We start from the raw sequence: 18227 nt of genomic DNA, 5'->3' as shown, positions 1-18227 counted from the left end.
TTTGGTCTATGCCGTGTGTTTGGGCTGGGCGGACCCACAGCCCTTCCGCAGCGTTTTCTGGATCCATTTCTTGCACTTCACGGTCGAGGTGGCCACGGGCGGCTTGAAAGGGTCAGTGGGGTTCTTGCTACTAAAGGACATCACTCCTGCCACCGCCGGCCGCTTCCCGCACACCAAGGGGCTCCCCGAGTCACCCTGAGGGGGGGGTCACACCGGGGAGTGGATCCCGACCAGGGGACAGGGACCCCCAACATCTCACCTGCTCGGGGGGAGCATCCTCCGCACTTTGCACCCCCAAGCTCTCACCTTGGCGGGCGCGGAGCCGCACTGCAGCCCCTGGAAGCAGATCATGGCCGGGCCGATTCCGCCCTTCCAGAAGCGGCTGTTGTTGCACATCCGCACGTCCATCACCGTCACCTCCATCTCCTGCAGGGTGGGTGACAGCTCCCCGTCCCCGCGGGACCCCCAGCCCGCCAGGCTGCACCGCGCCCCCGCAGCCGGCTCCTTCCTCGCCAGCGGGATCAGCCGCCGTGTCCTGCTCGGTGTCACCGTCGCGTTCAGCTGCGGGCGGGGGGCGGTGTCAGACCCCCCCCCCATGGGCAGGGAGCACCCCAACACCAGGGGTGGGGGATCGGGGGGATCCCGCAATACCGCAGGGGAGGGGTCAAAGGGGAGCACCCCAAAACCGCAGGTGAGGGGTCGTGGGGAGCCCCCAATGCTGCGAGAGGGGGGACAAAGGGGAGCACCCCAGTGCTGTGGGTGGGGGGTCTCGGGGACCCCCAATGCCACAGGTGAGGGGTCGTGGGGAGCCCCCAGTGCTGTGGGTGGGGGGTCACAGGAGAGTACCCCAATGCTGTGGGTGGGGGGTCGAGAGGGAACACCCCAATGCTGTGAGTGAGGGGACAAAGGGGAGCACCCCAATGCTGTGGGTGGGGGCTCGCGGGGACCCCCAATACCGCAGTGAGGGTTCAAAGGGGAGCCTCCAGTGCTGTGGGTGAGGGGTCAAAGGGGAGCACCCCGAAACCGCAGGTGAGGGGTCGTGGGGAGCCCCTAGTGCTGTGGGTGGGGGGATAAAGGGGAGACCCCGGTGCAATGGGTGGGAGGTCGAGAGGGAGCACCCCAATATCGCAGGTAAGGGGTCGTGGGGAGCCCCCAGTGCCGTGAGTGGGGGGTCATGGGGAGCACCCCAGTGCTGTGGGTGGGGGGTCTCGGGGACCCCCAATGCCACAGGTGAGGGGTCGTGGGGAGCCCCCAGCGCTGTGGGTGGGGGACTGAGGACGAGCCCCCCAACACCACGGGTCGAAGGGAAGCACCGAGCCGGTGCAGCGCCCACGGGAGCGCGGAGATGACACCGAGGTGTGAAACCTCTTGCGGGTGAGAAACGGCAATGTCACCGAGCCGTGCCAACAGAACACCCCGCCCCTTCCCGGCACCGCCGCCGCTCCAGCCCCGCCTCGGAGCCTTCCCCGCGGCTTCCTTCCCACCTGCAGCAGGAGCAGGTCGTTCTCCATCGTCTTTCGATCGTAGCCCGGGTGGGGACAGGCAGCTTGGATGGAGAATCTCTGCGTGCCCGAACCGCGATCCCGCCAGTTGTGCAGTCCCGCCACCAGCAACCCTTTGCGCCACTGCCTGTCCCGGCCCGGGAGCGGTGTCAGCCCGGTGCCGGTCACCCGGAGCCCCGTCCCTTCCCCGGGCAGGACACAGCCGTGCCGGACTCACCTGTCATCTATGCAGTGCGCGGCCGTCAGCGCCCAGCGCCGGTGCACCAGCGCTGCCCCGCAGGAGTGATTCCAGGAGCGAGAGCGAGACTTCCAGAACTGGAGGGACACCATGTAGGGCCGGGAGTGGGATTTGGCATCGTGTCCTCCGATGATCGACGGCTGGAGCAAGGGCTCGTCCCCACCAGCACCTGGCACCGGCCCGGGCAGTGAGTCCGAGCCCGCGCTGGCCACGCCGGACGCACCGTCCAGGTGCTCAGCCCAAGGGAGGGACGGCAGCAGCAGCAGCAGCAGCGGCCCCAGGCAGCCTCTCGCTCCCATCCCGCCCGCTCCGCCTGTCCCGGGGCTGCTGCCGAGCTGGAGGAGCCCCAGGTCGCGTGTGGCAGCAGAGCAGGACAGCAGCGGGGTCCCGCTCAGGGGGGCAGGAAGAGGAAGCAGCACCCACAAGGTGACACCGGCGGGGGTGGGAAACGCCCACGGCCCCCCCAGCGCTCGGTTTGCAGACAAAAAGTGGCACCTTCAGCTCCCGAAAATGGGGGGTTGTGAGATTTAGGACAGCTCACAGTGCTGTGTGACACATTCCCACCACCTTTATTAGCAGTTTTTTACACCCTGGGGCCGTGCTGGCCACCCACCCAGCCCCTCTGGTGGTCCCTCAGTGTGTCCCCTTGGGCGGGACCCGCCTGGCCCCGCGGCCCGGGCGGGACCTCAGGTTGGCCAGGAGCCGCTGGAAGAATAATTCATTCTGATATTCCAGCGCGACCAGGTGCTGCAGGAACGAGGGCATCTCGTCTTTGGTCACCCCCACGCGCACGGGGAGCACCTTGGGGTCGCGCCGGTGGATATTGCGGAACAGGCTCCACTGGGACACGCGCTGGCACCACGGGTCGCCCACGGACTTGGGCGAGAGGAGCAGGATGGCCACTCGGCTGGCCTCGATGGCCTCCATGGCCGTCAGGATGACGGATGTCCCGGCCACTCGGTCCTGGTGCTCGGTAAAGCCCCGAAATCCCTCCTCCCTCAGGCGCTCCGCGATGCGGGAAGCGACGTGGTCATCCTCGGGGCAGTACCAGAGGGAAAAGTCGTAGGGAGCAGAGGACGTGTCACCCACGGAGGACATGGCAGCCGCCTCAGGGGCAGAAGGAGGGGTGCAAGCCTCGATTCCAGCACCAGGAAGGTGCCCCCGGGCTGTCCTGGCAGATCCCAGCGCTCCCTGGGTAAAGGGTGGGGTGCCACAGTCCTGGCACACCCGGATCCTCCCGATGCAGACGCTTTGGTGAAGGTGAAACCACGGCGTGGGGTGCCCACCGCGATTCCTCAGAACGCCTTTTGCCTCATCTCCGCGATTCCACGCTCCAGCTCCTCCCCGACCCTCCGCAGCTCCCGGCGCCGCTCCCGCAGCCGCTCCCGGGACTGCTGCAGCCGCTGGTTCATCCCCACGTAGGAGCGGATCTGCCGGTACAGCTCCTCGGCCGCGGGCTCGGGGCAGCCTGGCGGGCAGAGCCGGGGCTCAGCGGGGCTGGGGGGGATCCCCACGTCCCCCCAACCTTCTCCCCAGTGCGGGCTCACCTGGAGCGGGGCCGTGGTCCTGCGGGGGCTCGGCGGGGAGGACGAAGACGGGGTCGGTGGGGAGCGCGCCCCGCACGTCGGCCAGGATCTGCTCCACGCTGGGGGGCTCAGGGCGGGTGGGCAGCACCCGCTTGGCCTTGGAGCTCATCCCGGGGGGCGCGCATGTGGCGGGGGCTGGGGAGGGGGGAGGGTGAGGGTGCCGGACAGACAGACAGACAGACAGACAGACACCCCCACTCTTCTATTCCCCCAGGACGGACAGACCTCCTGTGCTGCCCTTTGGACAGACAGATGGACACTTCGCAGCAGGGAGAGCCCCCCGGATGGACAGACAGAACCCCCCCCACCTTCCCGTCCGGACAGACAGACACCTGCTCCTCCCCCCCAGTTAGACACACAGATCCCCTGTGCTGCACCCCCCCCCAGACAGACCGACTCCGCTCCCCCCACACTGACAGACTCCCCACCTTCCCCGCCCTTTGCACGGACAGACAGACGGGCAGACCCCTCCCTGCCCCCACCCCCGGACAGACAGACAGACGGACAGAGCCCCACCCCCGCACAGACAAACCTCCCCCCTCCGCCCCCCGGACACACAGACAGAGCCCCCGATCCCCCTCGGCGGACAGACCGACCCCCCTGTGCGGCAGACGGACCGACAGACCGACACCCCCGTCCCGGCCACCGTCCGGCCGCACTTCCGCCACGCCCCGTGACGTCATCGAGATAGCCCCGCCCCTTTCCCAAAGGCTCCGCCCCCCTCCCGGCCGCTCTTAAAGGCGCCGCGCGGTGTCACGGAACAGGTGGGACGGGAGCGGCGCTTGGGGGCACCGGCGTTTATTGGGGGAACAACAGACTGGGACTGGAGAAACTCGGGATCCCGGACGGGTTCGGCCCGGGCTGCCCGGTACCGTGAACGGGGCCAAGGTGCCGGTACTGGGAGCACTGGGAGCCGGTACCATGAACAGGGCAATGGTGCTGGTACTGGGAGCACGGTGCCGGTACCGTGAACAGAGCCATGGTGCCAGTACTGGGAGCATTGGGAGCCGGTACCGTGAACAGGGCCATGGTGCCGGTACTGGTAGCACTGGGAGCCGGTACCAGCGTCTGTACGGGGGACTTCAGTGCCAGAACGGAGGATGCCGGTACCAGTACCGGGAGCATGGTTCCGGTACCGGCTTCTGTGCCGGTGGCAGAATGGGGGCTGCCTGTACCAGTACTGGGAGCGTGGTGCCTGTACTGGGGCCGCTGGTGCCGGTACTGGTCCCGGTACCGGGGCTGTAGTGCCGGAACCAGAGGCCTTGATGCTCTTCTTACTTCGCCTTCTGCAGGTTCAGGGCTGGTTTGATGCCTGCGGGGACACGGGTGGCGTTAGTGGCTGTCCCCGGGGCAGCGGCCGGTGTCCTGAGGCACTGCCCGGTGTCCTGGGGCACTGCCCGGCCCGGCCCCGCGTCACCGTCCCGTTCCCTCCCTGTCCCGCTGAGCACGGGGGTGACAGCCCGCCCTGCCCTCCCCGCCCTCCTCCAGAGGGGAGCAGCGCTGAGGAGCAACAGGGACGGACACACGGATGGAAACACGGACGGACACACGGACAGACACACACGGACGGACACACGGATGGACACACGGACGGACACACACAGACGGACACACGGATGGACACACGGACGGACACAAGGATAGACACACGGACGGACACAAGGACGGACACACGGACGGGGTCTGGCTACAGAGAAGCGGGAGGGAAGCGCCTGCTCTACCCACGCCACGGGAGAAAGGGCCGGGGGTGCGGGAGCCGCGCCGGTGCCTGCGGGAGCAGAGCGGCTCGGGCGGTGCCACGGTGGGCACGGGACCCGGCGGGCGCCTGGCATGGCCCGGCCCCGTTCCCGTCCCCGTACGGCCGGGGGGCAGCGGGAGCCGCGGCTCGTTACATACGGGCAGGCTGGGCTGCGGGGCCACCTCGGCCGCCAGCCGCGCTCTGCTGTTGGCCAAAGTCCGCAGGACTGGACCGTGCAGCACAGAGAGGAGAGAGAGGTTAGAGAGGGACTGTGCCTGTCCCGGGGCACCGAGAAATCATCACTCACTGCTAACTAAACCGAGCTGCCCACGCCCCTGCGCTGGGAAAAGCGGGACACGGAGCAGGATGGAGGGATGGGGGACCTGAGTCACCTTCTCGGGTGACAGTGGAGGCGGCATCCAGGGCCTTGGTGCCGATGTCACCCATCACGTTGTCCACGGTGCTGTGGTGCTTAAGGAAGAAGGGCCGGATGACATTGTGGTAGATGACCTGGGAGCCGTTCCAGGGCACTGGGGCCATGCACCACACCAGGAACACGCACTGCGGGGACAGGAGGGGCTCAGCTGCTCCACATCCAAGGCTAGGGTTTGCTGGAGGTCGCGGGATCTGAGCTGGGTGCAGCTCCCTGCTCCTGCTCAGAGCCCCCCACACTCAGCTCCTCCCTGTTCAGCCCCAGGACGGGAGCAGCCCGGCACAGCCCTTACCTTCCCGGCATAGTAGAAGGGGAACCAGTAGAGGAAAAGGTCGGAGAAGAACTCGGCGACGCTGAAGACGCCGTACACCACCCAGTACGTGAGCCACATGGTGTCATCCTCCTTGCTGTTGCTCTCGATGGCTTTGATGCTGTGGCAGGACAGGGGAAGGAAGGACATGGCTGCTGCAGGGCTGGGATGGGCTCCCCAAACCCCCCAAACCCCCCAAACCCTCCAAACCCCGAAGGGAACCTGCCCGCTGGTGCTCTGGGCTGTCACGGTCCCCGCGTTTTCAGGAAGGTCTCAAGAGCAACCCAGCCACGATTGCCTCTTCACTGAGCAGGGAGACCCTCAGCGAAGGGCAGGGAACGCTCTCCAGGTGTGGACAGGTACTTACGACACGTAGGCGGGGTAGACGAAGCCGATGATGTTGCAGAGCAGGGAAGCGCCATAGCCGAACATGAGGTACAGCCCCAGGAAAGCCACGGAGCCTGCGGGGCACAGGGGACGCTCTGGTGCCTGCTGTCACCAGGCTGTCCTGAGCGGGATTCTCATCCCAGAGCCGTTTAACCACCACCCCCAATTAATTGCAGGACGCCGATGTAACGAGGCACGTGGCGGAGTGTCCCCCGAGGTCCCCGTGACCTGCTCCTGTCACCGTCCGTCCCCTCCAGCGGCTGCTTTGGGACTTTAGCACCTCAATCTCGCAGCGCTTTCGCTCCTGGAGCGCGGCCAGGGCGGCAAGGAACCAGAGACGCTGACAACACACAGCCATGGTCCAAAGTCAAGGCTCCGCTCTCCTCCCCCGGAGCCGCTCGGCATTCCCAGAGCTCCCGCTCAAGGACGAGCTCTGCTCCCGGATCAGGCGCCCGGGATCGCGGCTCCTCCCGCAGGCGCTGCCCGTGGCAAAGGAAGGCTTGGCTCCCCTGGGAGCTGCAATCCAATCCCGCTTCCCTGCTACTCAATTAGATCGTTAAATTAAATGTGAGCCGCGGGCTTTGGTGGCCTGGAGCCTGCCCAGAGCTCGGACACTCGCTGGAGCAGCGGAGCTGGGAGAGAGGGGCAGTGGGGAAGGTGGGACAGGGAGATTTTGGGATGAAAAGCACAGCACAGCCTCGCTCACAGCAGGGCTCAGAGGGCAGGAGAACCTCAGGGATACACGGGACAGAGCATTTTGTCCAGCCCAGCAGCTTCTCCCCAGCGCTGGAACAAACTCCTCCATCAGCAGCAAGGAAGCTGGGAATTAACCTGTCTGTGCTGGTGAATTAAAGTCCTTGCTCGGGCTTGGAGGGCGGATTATCCCAGCTCTGCTCGCTGCAGCATTCCTGGGCTGAGCTGCGGCCCCGATCCGGGGCACCCACAGCTCCGGGTCTTTCCTGGGAGACGGGCAGGAGCAACGTGGCTTTGGAGCAATCCCAAACCTCCCTCCGAGGAGGGCAGGCAGGTCCAGGCAGTGCTGGGTTTCATTCCCCAAGAGCCTTAGAAGGGATTTTGCAGGATTTTAACCCCCAGAGAAATTTATGTAACAGCAAAAACCAAGGGAAAGGCTTTGCTGAGGGAGCAATTCGAGGTGGTGCTGCCCAGGGGTTGCTCCAAACTCCAGCCCATGGATCCAAACTCAAATTAGGGATTGCTTCAGAGCCATGGGAGGGAGAAATCGGGAATTTTTAGTTCAGCAACAGCTTCTCCTTTCCAGGACAGGGATCCAGAAAGCAGAACCATCACTTTTTGGTGCGCCCACTCTTGTTCTACCCCCAGAAGTTCATCACTGATCAAATCCCCGGGATTGTTTGAGGACGCCTGAGTGACACCACATCCAAACACAGCAGCCCGAGCTCCTTCACGGACACTGCTCCCCTCAGAGTGGGAACCAGCCCTGCTGCAGGGGAAGGGACAGCAAATCACACCTGGGGGCCAAAGGCCTGGAGGGACACGGCGAACAGGGAAGCCCCGAGCCCTCCCCGCAGGAGGTCTGATATGATATCTCAAATTGGAGCACGTGGCCGAGGCCGGCTGGAGTTGGCAGAGAGGGCACAGGGCCGAGGGTCAGAGAGAGGGGGCACAGTGTGCCAGGAGGAGGAACCCTGGGGAGAATCCGGCTGGTTCCTCATTAATGAACAACAGGGATCCGGTTAGAGGCCGGATCCCCACGGTCCCACCGGTGACACACGGGGACGAGCTGCCATCCCCAGCGCCCCATCTGACCCACCACGGTCTGGGGGCTCACCCAGAACCGGGACCCCCACTCTGCCAGTGCCAGGGGTCTCGAGGGTCTCTCTGACACCTCTGACACTCGGACCCCGCGATCTTCGGGATTTCGGGATCCGTGCCGGCGGAAGGCGAGGGCAGTGCGGTGACAGCGGCGTCACCCCCGGTACCGCCAGTCCCCTCCAGCACGGCCCCGCTGTGCACCCCCAAACCTGCCTGCCCTCCCCGTGCCCCCGTGCTGAGCCCAGAGCCATGGCGAGCAGCCACCAAGGCACCCCAGGATACCGGGGAGAAGGGGACAGAACCGGAGAACCGGGGAGACCCCGCGGTACCGGTCGCACCTGAGGCCAGGTAGAGCCGTTGGACGCCGGTACGGGCTTCCAGCTGACCCAGCAGGTCACCGATCGGGCCGGGGCTGTAGAGGAAGCGCTCCAGGCGCTGCTGCAGGGAGCCCATGGCGGCGGTGGCGATGATGACGGTGATGAAGCAGCGGCGGCGGCCCCGGAGCGGCCCCGGACCGACCCCGCGCCCCGGGCAGTGCGGCCGCTGGGGGCGTGGCCAACGCAGAAAGAGGCGTGGTTAGACCAAGGGGCGTGGCCAATCAACAGGTGGGGCGGGATTAACGAGGGGGCGTAGCCAATGAGAAGGCGGGGCGATGATCAATGCTGGCCAATCAGGAGAGGCCATACAGAGGGGCGGGGCCCACGCCGTTGCCATGGCAACGCGTGCAGCGGCGGCGCGGCCTCATGGCGGCCCGACCCAGGCCCGGCCCGGCGCTCTCGCTGTTCCCGGTGCTGTTCGCGCTGCTCGTGGTGGCCGCCACCGCCCCTCCGAGCCTCGCCAAGCCCCACGTGTACCTGAGCAGCTGGGCCGTGCGGGTGGCGGCGGGGCTGAGGGACGCCCCGGCCCTGGCCCGCCGGCACGGGCTGCTCTACCTGGGCCAGGTGCGGCCTGGGCGGGGAAGTTGGGCCCAGCCCACCCCGTGTGCCCCTGGCCCGACCTTCTTGCTCGTAGCCGCCTTGTGTCGCCATTGTTTGTCCCCTTCGCCTGTGCCGTTGGCAGCGACGTCTTCCATTAGACCAGGCTGCTCTAAGCCCTGTCCAACCTGGCCTCAAACACTTCCAGGGAATGTGGGAATCCTGTGCCAGTGTTCCCCCCACCCTCAGAGCAAATAATCCACGAGCACGCAGGGCTGAGCGAGAGACCCCCAAGGGCACTCACCCCCTCCCCAGGACTTCATTCTGTCTCCAAGTGACACTTTCTGCTGCTCCTGAACTACAGCTCACCTTAAATTCCCCATTCTGACCTGCACAGCCCATGCAGGGCTGGCACTGTTTATCCCAGAAAAGCTGACAGCAGCTCTTTGTGCCCGCAGGTGATGGAGGGAGAGCCCTTCCATCACTTCAGCCACCGCGGCAGCAGGCAGAGAGCGCTGAGCAGGCACTGGGGGTGGCACATGCGGCTCAGCAGGGACCCCCAGGTAGGGAGAGGGGCACAGGGGACCCGGGGGACAGCTGTGGGCAGGCACTGCCTGGCACCCACAGCGCTGCTCCCCGCCCAGGTCCTGTGGTTTGAGCAGCAGACGCTGAAGAGGCGCTCCAAGAGAGGCAGCGGCGTGGTGCCCACGGACCCCTGGTTCCCCAAGCAGTGGTACATGGTGAGAGCAGGCTGTTCCCCTCCTAATCCTCCTCAAAATCAGTGATGAAAGGGACCACAGTGGGGTATCCAGTGCCACCTCCCTGCTCAGAGCACAGGATTGTGGCTGGATTGTTCTGGGGTGTCCCCAGGGAGGGAGACTCCACAGCCTCTCTGCTCTCTGTTCAGGGCTCTGCACACTGAAAAAATTCCCTGGGGGAATTCCTGGGAACTGTCCCTGCCTGTTCCTCTGGTGCCGCTGCTGGGCCCTCCCCTGACACAGGGACACACAGGGACACCCAGGGACACCCAGGGACACCCAGGGTTGGGGGTCCCTCCCAAGGCTGCACACCCCCAGCTCCCTCAGCCTTTCTTTGTCAGAGATGCTCCAATCCCTTCCTCAATTTGTGACCCTCCCCTAAAGCCTCTTCAGGAGCTCCATGCCCTGAGGATCCCAGAGCTGGACACAGCACCCCAGAAGTGCCTCCCAGGGCTGAGCAGAGGGGCAGGATCCCTCCCTGCCCTTCCCAGTGCCCTGCCGAGACATAAACCGAGCTAATACCGGCAGTGATGAGGCAGCAGGAGCCCTCCAAGGTGACCCCGGGCTGCCCATCAAATTTAATCTGTTTTCCAGAACAACGACATCCATCCCGACCTGAACATCCTCACGGCTTGGAGCAGAGGCTACACGGGGCTGGGCGTGGTGCTGACGGTCCTGGATGATGGGCTGGAGAGGGATCATCCCGACCTGGCTGCCAACTACGTAACTATGGGGGGTGCAGGGGCCAGTTCCCTTCAGGGAGGGGGGGTCAGTGCCTTCATCCCACCCCTGACTGGGCAGGGGGAGCTCGGCCTCTCCAGGGCTGGCTCCAAGGTTTGGAGTCTCCTGCAGTGAAATCTCACACTGAGGAAATGTTAGAACTTGTACACACACCAGAGCCCCCGAAATAGGTGTAATCACAGCAAGCTGCAAAGCCAGTAAAGCTGGTAAACACTGCTGTGCTCCCCGGGGAAGGAAAGGCAATCCTGGGTGTTTGTAACACCACCAGTTCCGTGGTTGTGGTTCCTCTGTCCCGGCTGTGTGGCCAGCGAGGGGCAGCCTCAGGTGATTGGGCTCTGTCAGGGAAACAGCAAAGCTGTGCTGCTTTCAGCCCTTTCTGCAGAATCCCAGAGTCACCGAGGTTGGAAAGGGGCTTCAGGATCACCAGCCCAGAGCACCCAGTGCCACCTCCAGGGATGCCTTGGACACCTCCCGGGATGGCCACTCCAAACCTCCCCTTTCAGTTCCTGCCCACCCTTTCCATTAGGAAATTCCTGCTGCTATCGCACCTAGCACAGCTTGAGGCTGTTCCCTCTTTCCCTGCTGTCCCCTGGGAGCTCAGCCTGACCCCCACGGCTGTCCCCTCCTGTCAGGGGGTTGTGCAGAGCCAGAAGATGGCCCCAGCTCCTCCTTTTCTCCAGCCTGAGCCCCTTCCCAGCTCCTTTCCCCAGCTCCCTTCCCTCTCAGGACTCTTCAGCTCCAGCTCCCAGTGCAGCTGGGCACGAAGGGGCCCCGCCGTCCCCCCGGGCTGGCAGGCGGTGCCAGCGCCGGGCTGGGTGCCAGGCGCCTGTGCCGAGCTGTCACAGCCCAGCCCGAGCCCTTGGGCTCACGGCCGCGCCTCCTCCTGTAACAGGACCCGCTGGCAAGCTACGACTTCAACAGCAACGACCCCGATCCGCAGCCCCGATACGACGACGGGGACAACAACTGGTGGGTCCTGCCCATCTCCCCACACTGGGGGGGTTCATTCTGGGGGGGCTGGGGCTGTCCCAGGCCCCCCACCCCTCACAGGGTCACTCTGTCCCCCCAGGCATGGCACACGCTGTGCAGGGGAAGTGGCAGCTGTGGCCAACAATGGGATCTGTGGTGCAGGTGTTGCCTACAACGCTAAAATAGGAGGTGAGGAGGTTGCCCCCGTGGGAGGGAAGTTGGAAATGAGCTCCAGCCCGCTGTGGGAATGCCCAGGTGGGGCTGCTCTGGGTTTTAGGGGTGTCCAGGGTGCTGCAGTGTCACCCCCACACCAGGGGTTTAATGCTCAGCCCGACAGGCAGCAGGGCAAGCTCAGGCTCTGCTCTGGCACTGAGGGTGGCAAAGGGGGTTAAAAGCCGGGAGCACTCCCTGGGCTTAATTACAAAAGGCTTAAGGAGGAGCTTTGGGAAGCTGCTCATGGGCACAGACCCGCTGGGGCCTGATCTCCTTAGGGCAGGGTCATGTGAAAGCTGCTGGAAGCTGGGGGGGGCCAGAGGGGCCTGGCCAGGTGCCCCCAGGCCCTTCCCTCGCTGTGGCACGTGTGTGGCTCCTGTCCCCTCCCCGTGGCACGTGTGTGGCTCCTGTCCCCTCCCCGTGGCACGTGTGTGGCTCCTGTCCCCTCGGTGCCACCACGGCCTCTGGCGCTGCCGGCCCCCAGGCGTGCGGATGCTAGACGGCTCCATCATGGACATAGTGGAGGCTCAGGCCCTGAGCCTGCAGCCCCAGTACATCCACATCTACAGTGCCAGCTGGGGCCCTGAGGATGATGGCAAGACAGTGGATGGGCCTGGAGTCCTGGCTCAGGCTGCTTTCCACAGAGGGGTTGTCGAGGTAAGCCCAGCCCTGTCCCCAGGGACCACAGGGACACGGGGACACCCTGCTCACCCCTCTCTGCTCTTCAACAGGGGCGGGGTGGGCTCGGCTCCATCTTCATCTGGGCCTCAGGCAACGGTGGCACCAACTATGACAACTGCAACTGCGATGGCTACACCAACAGCATCTACACGGTGTCGGTGGGCAGCGTGCTGGGGGACGGGCAGCGGCCGCGCTACAGCGAGAGCTGCCCCGCCATCCTCACCACCACCTACAGCAGCAGGACCAGCAGCAAGGTGCAGATTGTGAGTGTCACAGCAGCTCTGCCATGGCAGCACCACCAGCAAGGTGCAGATTGTGAGTGTCACAGCAGCTCTGCCCCAGCAAGGTGCAGATTGAGTGTCACAGCTCTGCCCCAGCAGCAGCAGCACCAGCAAGGTGCAGGTTGTGAGTGTCACAGCAGCTCTGCCCCAGCACCAGCAGCAAGGTGCAGGTTGTGAGTGTCACAGCAGCTCTGCCCCAGCAAGGTGCAGACTGTGAGTGTCACAACAGTTCTGCCATGGCAGCACCACCAGCAAGGTGCAGATTGTGTCACAGCAGCTCTGCCCCAGCAAGGTGCAGATTGTGAGTGTCACAGCAGCTCTGTCCCAGCAAGGTGCAGATTGTGAGTGTCACAGCAGCTCTGCCCCAGCAAGGTGCAGGTTGTGAGTGTCACAGCAGCTCTGCCCCAGCAAGGTGCAGGTTGTGAGTGTCACAGCAGCTCTGCCCCAGCAGCAGCACTAGCAGCAAGGTGCAGATTGTGAGTGTCACAGCAGCTCTGCCCCAGCAAGGTGCAGGTTGTGAGTGTCACGGCAGCTCTGCCCCAGCAGCAGCGCTGGGGCAGACACAGATCCCAGCACGGGCTGGGCTGGTCCCAGTTCTTCTCTCAGTGCAGAGCTCAAAAAAAGAGGGACCCAAAAGCAGGATTTGCTGGAGGTGCCCAACTCCAGGCAGATTTTTTGGAATCAGGGCTGAGACCCCTCTGTCCCCCCAGGTGACCACAGACCTGCACCACCGCTGCACAGACAAACACACCGGCACCTCCGCCTCGGCCCCACTGGCCGCGGGCATGGTGGCCCTGGCACTGGAGGCCAAGTAGGTGACACTGAGGGACACCACCCAGGGATGAGAACGGGGAGGGACAGCAGGGGGGTTGGGGTGCAGAGTTGTGGCCTTCCCCCAGGGCCAGGGGAGAGCAGGAGGGTTGTCCTCTGGAGCTCCTTGCTCCCATTTTGGCACTGAAGGACGTTGTGGGGGGGATCAGTTGCTCTACCCACCCCAGCAGAGCCAACCCCCCCCCTTAAAAACCAACCCAGACCTCTGTCCCCACATCCCCCTTGCTTCCAGCCCAGCCCTGACCTGGCGTGACCTGCAGCACCTCATCATCAGAGCCTCCAAACCCGCTCACCTGCAGGCAGACGACTGGGCTGAGAACGGCGTGGGGCGCAGGGGTGAGTGCAGGGCCCGGCCCCTCCAACACCTTCCAGCAGCTCCCGGTGCCCTGGTGGCACTGAGGGGTCACGGCTCCCTCTCTTGGTGCACTGAGGGGCTCACGGCTCCCTCTCTTGGCTGATCCCAGTGAGCCACTACTACGGCTACGGGCTGCTGGACGCGGGGCTGCTGGTGCAGGCGGCCACCACGTGGGCAGGGACTCGGCCTCAGGAGAAGTGTTCGGTCCAGGCCGTTCAGATGCCCAGGTAAGGGACAGTGACACCAGGTCCAGCCCCCAACACGGGGGGGGTTAATCTCCAGTGGGGACGGGGCTGGCCAGTCCCCCCACCCCTCACAGGGTCACTCTGTCACCCCCAGGTATGGGACACTCTGTGCAGGGGAAGTGGCAGCTGTGGCCACCGCAGGCACAGGGACCCAAAAAGTGCTGCACAGGGCTCTGCTGTGCTTGGAGGCCACAGGGGAGGGCAGGTTGCCCATGGCAGGGGAGGGAATGCCCTCACCTGCAGCTCGTCCTCCACAGGGACATCGGCTCCAGGCTCACCATCTCCACTGATGCCTCCTCCTGCTCCAAGAGCATCCTCTCCCTGGAGCACGTCCAGGTCCAGCTGTCCCTGAGCTACAGCCGCAGGGGGGACCTGGTGGTGGCTCTGAGCAGCCCCATGGGGACAACGTCCACGCTGGTGACAGTGCGGTAAGGACAGGGCGAGCACCGGGGCTCCCGTGGGCCAGGAGGGTCCCACAAAGGGCCCAAAGCTCCTCTGGAGCCCTGCCTCGTGGGAATGTCCCCTCAGAGCAAGCACAGGGTGACCCTGCAGGTGACACCCTGCCCCTGCAGGCCCCTGGGCTGGCACTCCCAGCTCTGCTCTCCTCCTGCAGCCCCTACGACACCAGCCAGAACGGCTACCAGGACTGGACCTTCATGTCCACACACTTCTGGGATGAGAACCCCAAGGGGATCTGGACCCTCCAGCTGGAGAACAGGGGTGATAACAGGAACACAGGTGGGTGTGAACCCCACTTTTACTGGGGTTACCCTGTGCTTGGTCATTCTTCCTTCCCCCACCTGCATGGGCTTGTTGCTGGTTTTCTTCTCCTTTTCCTGTGTTGGCTTTGAGAGTCTCCCTGGCCACACAACCCCAAATCTTGCAGTCACCTGGCAGCCCCCTGTCCCTCCTGTCCCCAGGCCAGCTGACCAGCTTCATCCTGCACCTGCATGGCACAGATGAGGACATGCTAGCCAGGCGTTCTGCAGCCACCGGCACCGATGAGTGCCTCAAGAGGGACGAGCAGGGAGCCTGCGAGGGTGAGTGAGGTTTAGGGGGGACAGTGCCAACGCTCTGCTCCCCAGAGCCTCACCCCAGCCTCTCTCCCCAGACTGTGGCAGCTCCCTGTACACCCACCACGGCTCCTGCCTGTCCTATTGCCCCCCACACTACTACGGCCGTGCCAGGAGTGCCACCCCTAGGGACACCGCCCGCGTCTGTGCCAGCTGCCACCCCTCCTGCTACACCTGCCAGGGCGACTCTGCCCACAACTGCACGTCCTGCCCCTCCGGCCGCACCTTCGAGGGCACCACCCACAGCTGCCACCGCCCCGTACAGGGCCCCCCCGACCGGCTGGGGCTGCACAGGGAGCTGGGGGCTGTCACTGCGCTGGTCTGCACCAGCCTGGTGCTGGCAGGGGCGGTGTACCCCATGTACCGCAGGGTCCTTCGCTCTGGCCAAGCAGTCCCCTGCTGGCCCCAGGCCGGGAGGGCAGAGCGACACCAGCCTGGGTTGCAGGGACAGCCCGGGACAGAGCTGGGATAGTGCCTGGCTTCCGGAATAAACCCCTTGTTGCCTTTCCAGCCGCCCTCCCCAAGGGTGATTCCCCTTCCCAGCAGCGCCGGGGATGGTCTCACCCCACGTCCAGCTGGGCGAGGGGACAGCGGTGGTGGCTCCTCCCACAGCCCTGGGGACAGAGACATTCCCAGAGAGGGGCTGGGAGCGCTGTGCCCTTTCCCAGGCGCGGAGGGACGAGATGGGACATGTCCCCAAACAGCTGCGCCCGTGTGGCCACGGCAGGAGCTCGGCCACGAGCCCGCCTGGCTTCCGGCAGAGGCCAGCCCAGACCCCTCCAAAGTCCCCAATTCCTGTTCACCAGCAGCTTCAGGCTTTAAAAAAGGGGTCCCAGGGTGGTTGCAGCCCCCTGCCCTGTGTCCCACCGGGACTGGCAGAGGCGCAGTGGCAGCTATGCCCCGGCACGCGGCTCCCGTGGCACCGGGCAGGGATGGGACAGGGACAGCTGCCAGCTGGGGCCCTCCTGGGGACACCAGCCCCGTGCCAGGACCCTGGGGGGGTGGTTTGTGTTCCCCCCTTCGCTTGGCCGTGCCACCCCCAGCACAGTGTGTTTGCTCAGCTGAAGAGTTTTGGGAATTAAGGCAGAGCCAGACTTTTCTCCAAGCTTATAATGACCCGTGAAAACCTTGGCTGGACCTTACAGAGCAGGGAGAGGGGATGGAGCTTTGTCTCCAAAGGCAGGGGCTCTCCTTGGGGGCACCCCCAGGGATGAGCTGGGAGCCCTGAAAACACCGAGGGAGATTCCTGGGACCATCAACCAGTCCAGTGTTGTAGGATGAGGCACTGGATGCCCCCCCAGCTTCCCCATTCCTCTCCCAGAGATTTTTCCCCTTCCTGCTCCTCCAGGCTGGCCTAACCCTCAGTGGGCAGCTGGCAGGGCTGGAATTGCCGCTGGATCTCGGGACGCACGTCCTCCTGCACAGAGAGGAGAGAGGGGGTTAGGGGAGGGCTGTGCCCAGAGCTCCTGTCCCCCTCCTGTCCCCATCCCCCTGTCCTGTCCTACCTCCTGGCCCAGCTGGCTCAGCGCTGGGATGAGGCGCAGCAGCTCCTCATCCTCAGGGTCCCCAGACCACGCCGGCACCGAGATCCAGTTGGCAGCCTGGGGGGACAGGGAGAAGGTTGGATCCTGCACACCCACGGTGCTCCCAGGGGCTGAGACACCCAAACTCCCCCTACCTGGGCAGGAAAACCCTGCATGGTGTGGTCCAGGGCCACTGTCTTGGCCAGGTCCCTGCCCAGGCGGGTCAGATCCTTCCAGTAGCAGCCCTGGGAGCAGACACAGTCCGACTGGGAGAGGCAGTGCCTGGCAGGGAGACAGAGCCGAGGGGACACTGAGCCGTGGGGACACTGCCCTGGCACACAGGGGGTCCCCAGCAGGGCAGCACCAAACCTGATCAGCTTCTTCTTGGGGTCCAGCACCTCCAGGAGCTTCTTGGCATAGTCCTTCTTGGCAGTGGTGTAGATGAAGATCTGGCAGAGAGAGGGTGAAGGTCTTTGCTCGAGTCCCCCCAGGGGTCACCCCACAGATCCTCCCCCTCCTTGGGGGCTCTGGTACCTCATAGATCTTGGAAAGGGTCTCCAAGAACTCCTGCACGTGTGGACGCAGCTTCACGTGGACCTGGGAGGGAACAGCACCTTGGAAAAGCAGCAGCACCCCCATCCTGCCACCAAGGTGAGCCCCAAGGGGGGGTCAGAGCCCTCAGCAGGATCCCTCACCCCGGGGCTGCAGAGCCCCTTCAGCTGCAAGGGGCATCGGCACCGAGGCCACACGGGGTGGCAGTGAAGAGCCACATCATCCATGGCCCCAAATCACAGCCCCCCAGCGCCCCCAGACCCAACACCCTCCATCCCACCCCCCAAGGAGCACCCACCTTGTAGGAGCTCGCCTGGAAGCCCATGGTGAAGGTGGCCGTGGCATCCTGCTGCCCACGGGCGAGGAGGGAGGAGTAGAGCAGGATCCCATCCTGGGGACAGGGAACAGGGTCAGCCCCCAGCCCCAGACCCTTCAGAGCCCCCCCAGCCCTCCCATCTCACCAGCTCCAGGACCAGGGTGTGCTGCAGCTTGCACCGGATCTTCCGGGGACCGGGACCGTCCCTGCCAGGGGTCAGCACCCCAGGGCTCGGCCTGCAGGGTCAAGCAGAGGGTCAGCAGGGCTGGGGGGCTGCTGGACCACCCACAACACACCGGGGGGCTGTGGGGACCCCCCTCATACTCACAGGCTGGGAGCCACGGGGACAGCAGGGGACAGATGCTCCACCTTGGAGAGCCCTGAGAAATAGGAGCCCTCGGGGCGGGGCAGTGGGGGGGAGCTCGCACGGTCTGTGGGGCAGAGGGGGTCCTGTCAGCACAGCCAGGACAGCCCCCCCAGCCCCACAGAGGGACCTCCCCGGGCAGGGACGCGCTCACCGCTTTCCTCGGGGCCGGGACAATCGTCGGGTCCCCGCCGGACCAGCCGCCCCTTGCCAGGTGTGCTGGGGGAGCCGGGGACCCGCGCCCACCCCCGCGGGACGCTCTGCTCCTCTCTCTGCCGGCTCTTGGCACCGCCACGAGCCGCAGCCCTCGGGGTCGAGAGTCCCTGCTCATCCTTGGAGGGTTTCTTGGTGCGTGGGGTGGCCCCCAAACCTGCCATAGCTGGGAGCTTGCCCGGCGTGCCCAAACCCCCCCAGCAGCCCCAA

General features: G+C 65.2%; 5 protein-coding genes across 8 annotated transcripts; 1 reads left to right on the top strand and 4 right to left on the bottom strand.

The window, feature by feature from the left end:
- Positions 1-3: 3 nt before the first annotated feature.
- On the bottom strand, positions 4-2191 carry LOC117008281 (granzyme M-like). The gene is made up of 4 exons (XM_033081975.2): positions 1720-2191; positions 1485-1629; positions 307-561; positions 4-195 (listed from the first exon to the last, which is right to left on the bottom strand). Exons 1-4 carry the CDS (start codon positions 2037-2039, stop codon positions 7-9), a joined length of 909 nt encoding a protein of 302 aa, XP_032937866.1. The 5' UTR covers positions 2040-2191; the 3' UTR covers positions 4-6.
- Positions 2192-2286: 95 nt separating this feature from the next.
- C29H19orf25 (chromosome 29 C19orf25 homolog) lies at positions 2287-4005 on the bottom strand. 3 transcript variants are annotated; one of them, XM_033081981.1, is made up of 3 exons: positions 3944-4005; positions 3288-3461; positions 2287-3208 (listed from the first exon to the last, which is right to left on the bottom strand). In XM_033081981.1, exons 2-3 carry the CDS (start codon positions 3433-3435, stop codon positions 3036-3038), a joined length of 321 nt encoding a protein of 106 aa, XP_032937872.1. In that variant the 5' UTR covers positions 3436-3461; positions 3944-4005; the 3' UTR covers positions 2287-3035. The 3 variants fall into 3 exon arrangements, with proteins under 3 accessions (XP_032937872.1, XP_032937871.1, XP_032937870.1); XM_033081980.1 differs by having other exon boundaries at positions 3923-3998; XM_033081979.1 differs by having other exon boundaries at positions 3919-3996.
- A 105-nt stretch (positions 4006-4110) lies between these two features.
- REEP6 (receptor accessory protein 6) lies at positions 4111-8534 on the bottom strand. 2 transcript variants are annotated; one of them, XM_033081977.1, is made up of 6 exons: positions 8327-8534; positions 6175-6268; positions 5790-5928; positions 5457-5625; positions 5223-5290; positions 4111-4638 (listed from the first exon to the last, which is right to left on the bottom strand). In XM_033081977.1, exons 1-6 carry the CDS (start codon positions 8439-8441, stop codon positions 4621-4623), a joined length of 603 nt encoding a protein of 200 aa, XP_032937868.1. In that variant the 5' UTR covers positions 8442-8534; the 3' UTR covers positions 4111-4620. The 2 variants fall into 2 exon arrangements, with proteins under 2 accessions (XP_032937868.1, XP_032937869.1); XM_033081978.1 differs by lacking the exon at positions 5223-5290.
- Positions 8535-9093: 559 nt separating this feature from the next.
- PCSK4 (proprotein convertase subtilisin/kexin type 4) lies at positions 9094-15559 on the top strand. Its single transcript, XM_033082196.2, has 14 exons — positions 9094-9465; positions 9547-9642; positions 10255-10383; positions 11294-11370; positions 11471-11559; positions 12068-12240; positions 12315-12527; positions 13256-13356; positions 13609-13712; positions 13841-13958; positions 14234-14404; positions 14590-14714; positions 14897-15016; positions 15088-15559. Exons 1-14 carry the CDS (start codon positions 9364-9366, stop codon positions 15519-15521), a joined length of 2052 nt encoding a protein of 683 aa, XP_032938087.1. The 5' UTR covers positions 9094-9363; the 3' UTR covers positions 15522-15559.
- A 517-nt stretch (positions 15560-16076) lies between these two features.
- On the bottom strand, positions 16077-17848 carry LOC117008497 (CTD small phosphatase-like protein 2-B). The gene is made up of 7 exons (XM_033082407.1): positions 17769-17848; positions 17423-17676; positions 17107-17169; positions 16942-17021; positions 16728-16854; positions 16555-16650; positions 16077-16466 (listed from the first exon to the last, which is right to left on the bottom strand). Exons 2-7 carry the CDS (start codon positions 17447-17449, stop codon positions 16404-16406), a joined length of 456 nt encoding a protein of 151 aa, XP_032938298.1. The 5' UTR covers positions 17450-17676; positions 17769-17848; the 3' UTR covers positions 16077-16403.
- Between the last annotated feature and the right edge of the window lie 379 nt (positions 17849-18227).

The sequence above is a fragment of the Catharus ustulatus genome, chromosome 29 (genome assembly GCF_009819885.2).
Source record: "Catharus ustulatus isolate bCatUst1 chromosome 29, bCatUst1.pri.v2, whole genome shotgun sequence".
NCBI lineage: Eukaryota > Metazoa > Chordata > Aves > Passeriformes > Turdidae > Catharus > Catharus ustulatus.
The sequence above is the reverse complement of the archived record's forward strand: the minus strand, read 5'-3'. Positions and strand labels throughout refer to the sequence as shown.